Below are 8,716 nucleotides of genomic sequence, written 5' to 3'. Positions count from 1 at the left end.
AATCCTTCTTCTGTTATTAATAAAATATTTTTTTTATTTATTCAGTTAAATTAATTACTTAATTAATTTATTATATTCACTTATGTTATTTTTTATATTTTTTTTATAATTTATTCTAGTCATATAATTATTATATTAATTTATAATAAACTGTAATCACTAAGTAATATAATATAGTCTTTCATTAATTAATTAATTAATATATTTTTAATAGTATATATTAAATCACTTATAAGTGTGGTAACCATGTTTATTTTGGTTAATTATTTATTTAGGTATATATTATATTTAAGTATATTACAAAAAGTTAACTCATTCTCTTGTTTATATCATATTTTTCATTCTGGGGTGTTAACACTAGAATATGTTTTCTAATGCATTTGAACTCGTCTACACTAACACCTCATAATGAATTAAAGTTGAATCGATTTATTTAAGAAGAATTGAAGTTTAACTTCATTTCAAGTTCATTGTGGACTAACCTTTGTATGTTAATTAACATCTTCAGTTTCAGTCTCCCTCATTCTTAACCACAATTTGCCAATGAAATTGAAAAATTCACAAGAAGAGACTTATTACATCTGTCAATGGATTGGAGATTCCTTGTAAGAGTTTTTAAACAAATCTGCAATCCTCCCTTTGAGTGAGTTTTATTAGAGCAAGAAAAAACAGTGGAATAGGAAGTCCTGAATCTATTTGGTGCTCATCCGCGTTCTTGGATCAATGACTCTGAAACGTCTTCGTCGGCAATATCTCCAAATCATGCTCAGACTGGACTAAACGGATCCCTTTAAAAACTGACTTAGACAAGCTTTCCACTATATGCATCCCTATTAGACGGATTGAAAATATGTTTGAACAAGTTTTGAGGTAGGGGGCCTCCACCGTTTCAGACATAAATTATGAATTCCCATGATTTGATAATTACTTGATGCAACCAATAAATGTATCATTTCCTTTCGTCTTTTTGTTATCATCATTTGGATCATTCATCAATATGCATTGAAAATAAATTTTGCATTAAAATCATTGCTTACATAACTACAAAACCCGTATTGAATTTGAATCTGGCGCAAACCTGAATTGCTCTATTCCGTCAAAGCTGCAGAGATTAGTAAAAGCAACCTACTCTCTGCAATGCTTCAACAGCAGGAAGGCTGCTCTGTGCCAGTCACAAGGAGCAAAACCCAGTTTATGTTAGTATGAGCAGTGCATTGTCACAACACAGTTCAAAATGAAGGAACAAATCTGCCCTGCAGCTATCCAATCACGTAAACTGGGTTTTCTATCATCACGAGCTAGACTACCAAGCATAAACAATGAGCAGAACATCAAAAATCAGTAAAATAAATGCTTAACTTACTTTGTTATGGCCCGCCCACAACCTTCCACCACAGGAACTACTATTTTTGAGACAACCATAACAAACGGAAATTTCTTGCACTAACACATAATTTTTTTTGTTATAAGATTGAACAATGTTAACTACATCTGAATCCAAAAATTTTAAAATTCATTGATTCTCAACATCTAGATAATTTCAAAAATAATCCTCACATTCCTGCAAAAGCTTTCTTCCCACCACCAGTTGAGGATCCTGCCGGAATAACCTTCAACACATTAAATCTCACAGTCTTGGACAGGGGCCTGAAGAGGGTTAACACAGTCATATGAGGCTTCTCCAAATCATCTAAAGATTCAATGTGAAATGATTCAGACAGTTAGTGATACCTGCACTGCCCAATTATAACATGGTCTCCCTCTTTCACACGGAAGCACGGAGATATATGTGCTGGAATATTAGAATGCCTCTTCTCATACCTGAAAATGACAAAAATACATAAACTATCCATTCTCATTGGGATCAGTGCATGGAAGAAATTATTCTTCTCTTACCTTTGGTATTTCTTGACCCAGTGAAGATAGTTCCTCCTAACTATAATGGTTCTCATCATCTTTGCACTGTGACAAGTTCCTGCAAGGATGCGACCCCTGATAGAAACACTGCCGGCAAAGGGGCATTTTTTATCAATATATGTCCCTGCAAGTTAATCAATAACCACAACCAGTCAAAAAACTTGTGAGCACAGAGTGGAATCCTCAAAATCTCGACCCCCCTCCCCAAAAACAGTAGCACATGCAGAAATAGCAAAAAAATACACTTAAAACAAAGTGACAATAATTATTTTTTGATATGTTGATTATGAACACGCACAGATACCCAATACCTCACACTAGACATTGAACCAAGGGAACAGTCCACTAAAGTGACTGTAAGCGCACCTAGCATTAAAACCCGATGGAATAGTTCAAACTAAATCAGTAAAAAGATGCAGTCTAACCTTGAAAACAAATGGTATACATTAGAAAGACAAGCAAATTTACTAAAAAAGGTACAAAAGCTACCTAATGGAAATGATCAAGCAAATGGAAAGAAGTCCAATAAAAGCTGGAATAAAGATTGTATCATCAGCTGGAGTATTGCAGTCAAAGAACCTCCTTGGCACCATTAGCAGCAGTTTTTTTAGATTCAAGACTTTGACTATAAATGTTGTTCGTAAGTGGTCTCATGTACCTAAATCCGCTCATGTGGTTGCTGCCTCTTTTATTTCGGGAGAGGATTAACCACCAATCTCACATTGAAACAGAACCCCCCTTTGTAATGCTCCTATTTGCCTCCGGGCTTTATTTAAAAAACACTTTTTAGCTCAAAAAAAAGGAAATACTTCAACTAATAAAAGCTGGGAGGAAGAAGTAATTAAGAAAAAGATTCTATTGGGTCTTAAATAAATTGTAGAATGTTACATGCCAGTTCTATAGGATCTTAAATATATTGTGGAATGTCAGTCAAAGTGTTGCTTACACAATCATAATCTAGAGAAAAAAGGAGCCTTATACACATCATAATAAAATTTAGACTACTCATTCCAATCAATAAATGCATGTTCAATTCCAGAAGTTTCATAATCAGTCCCATACATCTCCATGTCAAATAGATGTTATAATATCAAGAGAATCCTCCTATAATCCAATTGGATCTACAAGAATGTGGGTAAACTGAAGCACCAAAACCCGGAAATCTCAAGTTCTCATAGCTCCTATGTGTGAAGACAAGAGGAGATATAACACCCAGTGGAAAGAAGTACGAGATCATAATCTGGTGATCCTCATTGTGACCAGAACCATGGACAACTAACAACTATGCATCTGCTTAAACATCTAGAAGCTTCCAAAAAGAAAAAAGGGAAAGCAGTTCATGTCTCAAATATTTTTATTTATGAAGGTGTTGATAGTTGAATTCGCTCTTGAACTAATGAGTCGATTTGGGTACTACAAACTTCTTTTTAACAATAGGTATTCTAAACTATATCGCATATAGGACAAAAACAAATAAGATCAGGTGACATCGGTGCCAGAAAGTAGTTACGCCATTTGCTCATTCCCCTCAAAAACAATTTTAGATTCAATTACAAAAAAGACTTTATCTTTAACAACATTCAATACCTTCAGTATTTTCTACTTGCCACACTAGTAGACTACGTATCAAAATCAGCGGCAAACAAATAAGGTGCCAGAGTACATGCATCAACACATTACAGTGAGTAAACCTTAAAATGAAGATCAATTTTCGTGCAGCAGAGTTACCTTCAATTGCTTCCCTCGGGGTTTTGAAGCCCAAGCCAATACTTTTCCAAAAACGGTTACCACCCTTTCCAGGCCTCTTTCCTTTCCCGGATTTCTTCGAGCTGCATAACAATCCAATAAGAACAATAACCGAAAAATTCAACTACAGAGACAAAAGAGCAAAATAAAACCAATAAGCAGAAACTTGCCATAGAAACACTTTGGGCTGCTTCAGGAACGCCTTCTCTGTCTGCTCAAAATAAAACGAATCAAACGTAAGGAGAAAAAAAATCTAAGAACACCGAGTCCTCTTTCGACGCATCTATAACACTGAACAGTTCGAAGAAAATAAGTATAGCTAGTTCTAGACGCTTCGTAACATAAAGGGGGCTTAGCTCTACAGGAACTGATAAAGCACAATTGACAAACATTTACTTCCGCCCAAGACATTCCAAGGGCTGGAGCACTTAAGACGATTCCCAGCATGATGCGAAAACAAAAAATGAGAAATAGATTAATAAAGAGCTGGAAGCCAACCTGTTCCGCCATGATCTCGGGAGTGACAAACAGCGGCGAGAAACCTCGAACACGAAGGTAGAAAACCCTGAACTCCAACCAAGAAATCTGCTTTCTTAAAGCTGAAGAGTATATATAGCAGGATTTAGGGCAAAACTAGCCATACTGGCAAAAAAGCCCGGCCCAGCCCATTTAGCCCAGTTATTATAAGCCCAGGTTAATTGTAAAACCTAATTGATCCAGCAAATATTAGCCAAAATTATTGACGTATCAAACCCGGTGAATGGGCCGGGTTCGACATCCAGCCCGAACCGAGAACGATAACTGAAAAATAATCTAATCAAGTGTCACTTATCAGTTATCACATCAGCATTTACGGCCGCCTTTGCCGCGTCTATCTTTTCTAATTCTGAGCTGGCCACGTCACGTTTTAAACTGGGTACCCAATCGTTCTTTCGCTTATTAATGGGACCCGCTCTTGTAGCCAATAGAAACCCAAATAATTACCAGAACAAAAATCCACGTCAGAGATAACAAGGGGCAATTAGGTAAAAGCCTGATATATAACCAGAGAGAGGCTTAGTGCTGTTGGTTCTTGGCCGGAGGTGAATCGAGATATATCAGACCCCTTTTTTAAGAGAATCGTTACAATTTTCCCATTCGGGAGATCGCTGATTCTCTCCGGCTTTCGGCTGCATTCTCAGAAATACTGAGCTGTACCTGTTCAAATCTGGGTTGAAGCTTTTGCTTATTTGGGGATCCGGAATGGCTCAGGCTGTGGAGGAATGGTACAAGCAGATGCCCGTAATCACTCGATCGTATCTCACCGCTGCAATTATCACAACAGTCGGGTGTTCACTTGAGGTAGTTTATTTATGTGATTTTTTTTTTTTTTTTGTATATGTGTGTGCGCGCTTTTTTCTTTTTTTATTCCACCCCTCCTATATCATGATCTTGAAACTTTATTTTACGATGCTAGCTTTCGTTTAGGGTTCTGAATTTTAGAGGTTTTATTCGGATTTATGAAGCATGATTACTAATATTTATCTCTCAAGGTTTCAGAAGTTTTCTGTTTGTTTTTTATTCTTTATTTTTTCTTTTTTGTTGGAGCCCGTGCTTGTGCTTTTAAACGTTCTTGTTTTTTGGGCTTCGTTTTTTAAAAAGTCTATTCGATTTTTTTCATAACGCGAGTGAGATTTTCAATATTTATGTGTGTATGGTGTATTTGGTTTCTGTTCGGGTATTTCCTCTGATTGTTTTAGTCTTCTGTAGTTGGCGAGTATATGTTTTCTTTTTCTCGTATTTAGTACATTATTATGTGAATGGCAGACTGAGTACTATCTTTTTCTCTTCCGTGACTGATGCTACTACTATTTGTCATGGTTTATGGAGTTGGGACTAGGATGGTTACGGGTTGCTCTTTTGCTCATTTCATTTTCCTCACAATGGATTGTGCAGATAATATCTCCTTATCACTTGTATCTGAATCCTAAACGGGTAGTCCAGCACTATGAATTCTGGCGTCTCATCACAAACTTTTTCTACTTCAGGAAAATGGGTAATTCTGGATCCTGAATCTTGAATACGTACATTTTTTTGTTCTAAAATTTGTGTTTATGCATTGACATCTAATTAGATAATATTGTACAAGTTTATTCTCAACCTTAGAACTCTCAAACTGAGATTGTTGTTTGTATCATGATTACCTCCGGGATAACATCTCAGTTGGCAACCATAGTCAATAAGGACTAGCAGAGTAGGGAGCATTTCACTTCTTTGGGAATAGCCTTGGATACCAATGTTGGAAAACATTCCACAAAATATAGCAACATCATTTTCTGTATGCTTACCACAATTATAAAGTGGATTCCAACCCAACTCTCGTACAAGTAGAGACTACCTAAAATTAGCAAAGTAGAAGAAATATGCTCAATATATGAATATAAGCTGGAATGCATGACCAGGGAATTATCATATGATTTGCCAAAGCCATGAGCTCAACAAAGAACTTTCAAACAGTAACTCGTGAGAAAGGTTTCCAAGATCTTTCTAAATGAAAAAGATTTATTTGATTTTAAATTGTAGATTATAGTAGATGGGGTACTGCTGCTGGTAAAATGCTCCAATTCTTGCTTCATCAATGGCTCTCTTAGTTATGTTTCTCTATTATGTTCTGGGAAAAAGGAGATAATTCTATTTTGAGTTGTTTCCTAAGTAAAAAATTTAAAAGTTTATCATTTCTGTTAGTAGCTCTCTTAATTTTATGCAGCTCAGTAGATGTTTTTGTTTTTTTCTTGCCATTCACAGACTTGGACTTCCTATTCCACATGTTTTTTCTTGCTCGGTACTGCAAGCTACTTGAGGAAAACTCATTCAGGGGGAGGACCGCAGATTTCTTTTACATGCTCTTATTTGGAGCCACAATTTTAACTGTGATTGTTTTTGTTGGTGGGATGGTGCCTTATGTGTCTGAAACATTTGCAAGAATATTCTTCCTAAGCAATTCTCTGACCTTTATGATGGTAACTTTTCTTGCAATTCACGTTCAATCCTAACCATTCACTTGGATGTTTGTTTTTTATCTGATGTCTTGTCTTCTGCAATCTGTCCTACAGGTATACGTTTGGAGCAAGCAAAACCCTTTCATTCAAATGAGTTTCTTGGGTCTCTTTACTTTCACAGCTGCTTATCTACCATGGGTGAGTTCAGTTCCACATCCTGACAGAACCACACTGCCGATGATAATAATACTATCATCATCATCAGCATTATCTCTATAGAGGTTCCCCCTCAGTTCTACTTTATCATTTTTAAGTTTTGAGAAATGATAAGAAATAATATAATCATTTCATTCATATGGCTAGGAACCTTTACCAGTTCCTGGTCACTTTTTTTTGTTAGTGATTTTGCATATTATTCATCTCTTTGCTTGTTTTTCTACTTCATCTTTTTTAAGTTTTCAGAAATGATAACCAATAATAGAATCATTGCATTCATATAACTCGGAACCATTAACATTTCTTGGTCAATTTGTTGTTAGTGATTTTGCATGTTATTCATCTCTTTGCTTTTTTTCTTCCCCAATAAGACGTTCTGCAGTCATTCTTGTTGTTTATTTTATTTTTTCCTTTCAAATTGTTTTTATCTTCCAGTGACGAATTTAATTAATAATGCTACATTTATAAATTAAATAAGCCACATATGGTTGGTCTCTTCGAGGGTCCTGTCTCCTGCAGTCTCAGAGTTTCCAAAGACTATAGAGCTGTATCCATTTTCAAGTTGAGTGGTTTTACTGTCTCAGTTCATCTGACTCAACAGGCAGTCATATGCATCTGCTGGCTGCAGTTCTGTCTGCTTGTTTGGCCTTATGATTGTGGCTCAAGTTTCACATAATTTGCTGATTTTTTACTTTCTGGCGCTGTTTGATCTTTTTCTCTGTTGACCGGATCAGATATTTTTGTACTTTTTGTACTATCAATACTTTAGTAATTTATTTGCAAGGAACTTTCAAACTAATCTGTTTTTTATTTTTTATTTTTTACATTTTTTGAGACTAAGCTGTTTTGAATATTTCCCAATTCTTTCTCAAATTAAATATTTTTGAAAATTTTGACAATAGCTAATATATTTCTTTCATCTAATTCTTTAGATAACTCTTGACCACCTTGATCAGCTCGATGACCTATTGTTTGTTTGTTGTATAGGTTCTGCTGGGATTCACCATTCTTGTTGGAACAAGTGCTTGGGTAGATCTACTGGTACAGTCTTGATCCTTTAAACCATTAAGAAGAGCTTGCTAGGTTTTTACTCATTCACGATCACAATGATCAATCCTGACTGCATTGGAATTAGTTACATGAAAGTTAAGGCATTTGGATTTTGGATTTATTGTCCAATTTTTTGGCCTGTGTCTGATATGTGCACGTTATATCCTGCCAATCAACTGTTTACTTGTGGCATCCTAGCAATGTCATCCAATTGATGACGTAAGAGAGTTTTGTTGGACTAATTAGTGATGGACAATTAATTGAATTTTGTTTATTACTCAAACCCTCCATTTATTTCAGGGAATGATGGCTGGTCATGCATACTATTTCCTGGAGGATATCTACCCTACCATGACAGGGCGGCGCCCACTGAGAACTCCCGCCTTTATCAAATCATTGTTTGCTGATGAGGCTGTAGTGGTGACCCGGCCCACAGATGTAAGATTTGCTCCTCCACCACGGGATGTTCACCAAGACTAATATAAATTCCAGTTAGCTCGCTGAAAACTTTCTCGTCAACTAATTCCCCATGGCATTTTGGTCCGTCTCCTGCCTTTCTTGTCAAAAGGTCAATATGGGCAATGCAAGAGTTGTGTTTATTCGTTATATAGATGGTTGAAACTCGGCTTACTTGGGTTAATTATTTGATGTATGTATTTTCACGGATTACCAGAGGTCTGTAGTTGGATAGTTTAGGCTTGTGTATATCAAAGTTGATATGGATTTGTTTTTCCCGTTTGTTTTTTGGTTTGACCGAGTGCAAATTGCTCATTTTGTTCAGCGTCTGCTTCTAGACGCTTCAAACTGTT

The 8,716-nt window shown here is 36.0% G+C and overlaps 2 protein-coding genes across 2 annotated transcripts; one reads left to right on the top strand and one right to left on the bottom strand.

Annotated features, from left to right (window-relative positions):
* Positions 1–1,434: 1,434 nt before the first annotated feature.
* Positions 1,435–4,241, bottom strand: LOC137965746 (small ribosomal subunit protein uS17z-like). Its single transcript, XM_068812077.1, has 6 exons — positions 4,162–4,241; positions 3,834–3,874; positions 3,646–3,746; positions 1,897–2,041; positions 1,732–1,821; positions 1,435–1,647 (listed from the first exon to the last, which is right to left on the bottom strand). Exons 1-6 carry the CDS (start codon positions 4,171–4,173, stop codon positions 1,554–1,556), a joined length of 483 nt encoding a protein of 160 aa, XP_068668178.1. The 5' UTR covers positions 4,174–4,241; the 3' UTR covers positions 1,435–1,553.
* A 509-nt stretch (positions 4,242–4,750) lies between these two features.
* On the top strand, positions 4,751–8,574 carry LOC137966128 (derlin-2). Its single transcript, XM_068812644.1, has 6 exons — positions 4,751–5,004; positions 5,599–5,698; positions 6,448–6,662; positions 6,756–6,839; positions 7,845–7,898; positions 8,208–8,574. Exons 1-6 carry the CDS (start codon positions 4,906–4,908, stop codon positions 8,385–8,387), a joined length of 732 nt encoding a protein of 243 aa, XP_068668745.1. The 5' UTR covers positions 4,751–4,905; the 3' UTR covers positions 8,388–8,574.
* Positions 8,575–8,716: the final 142 nt, after the last annotated feature.

The sequence above is a fragment of the Aristolochia californica genome, unplaced genomic scaffold (genome assembly GCF_029961685.1).
Source record: "Aristolochia californica isolate CCGP_79_NKW_82.1479 unplaced genomic scaffold, dmAriCali1.0.hap1 SCAF_5, whole genome shotgun sequence".
Lineage (NCBI taxonomy): Eukaryota > Viridiplantae > Streptophyta > Magnoliopsida > Piperales > Aristolochiaceae > Aristolochia > Aristolochia californica.
This window is presented reverse-complemented; position numbering and strand designations above follow the sequence as displayed.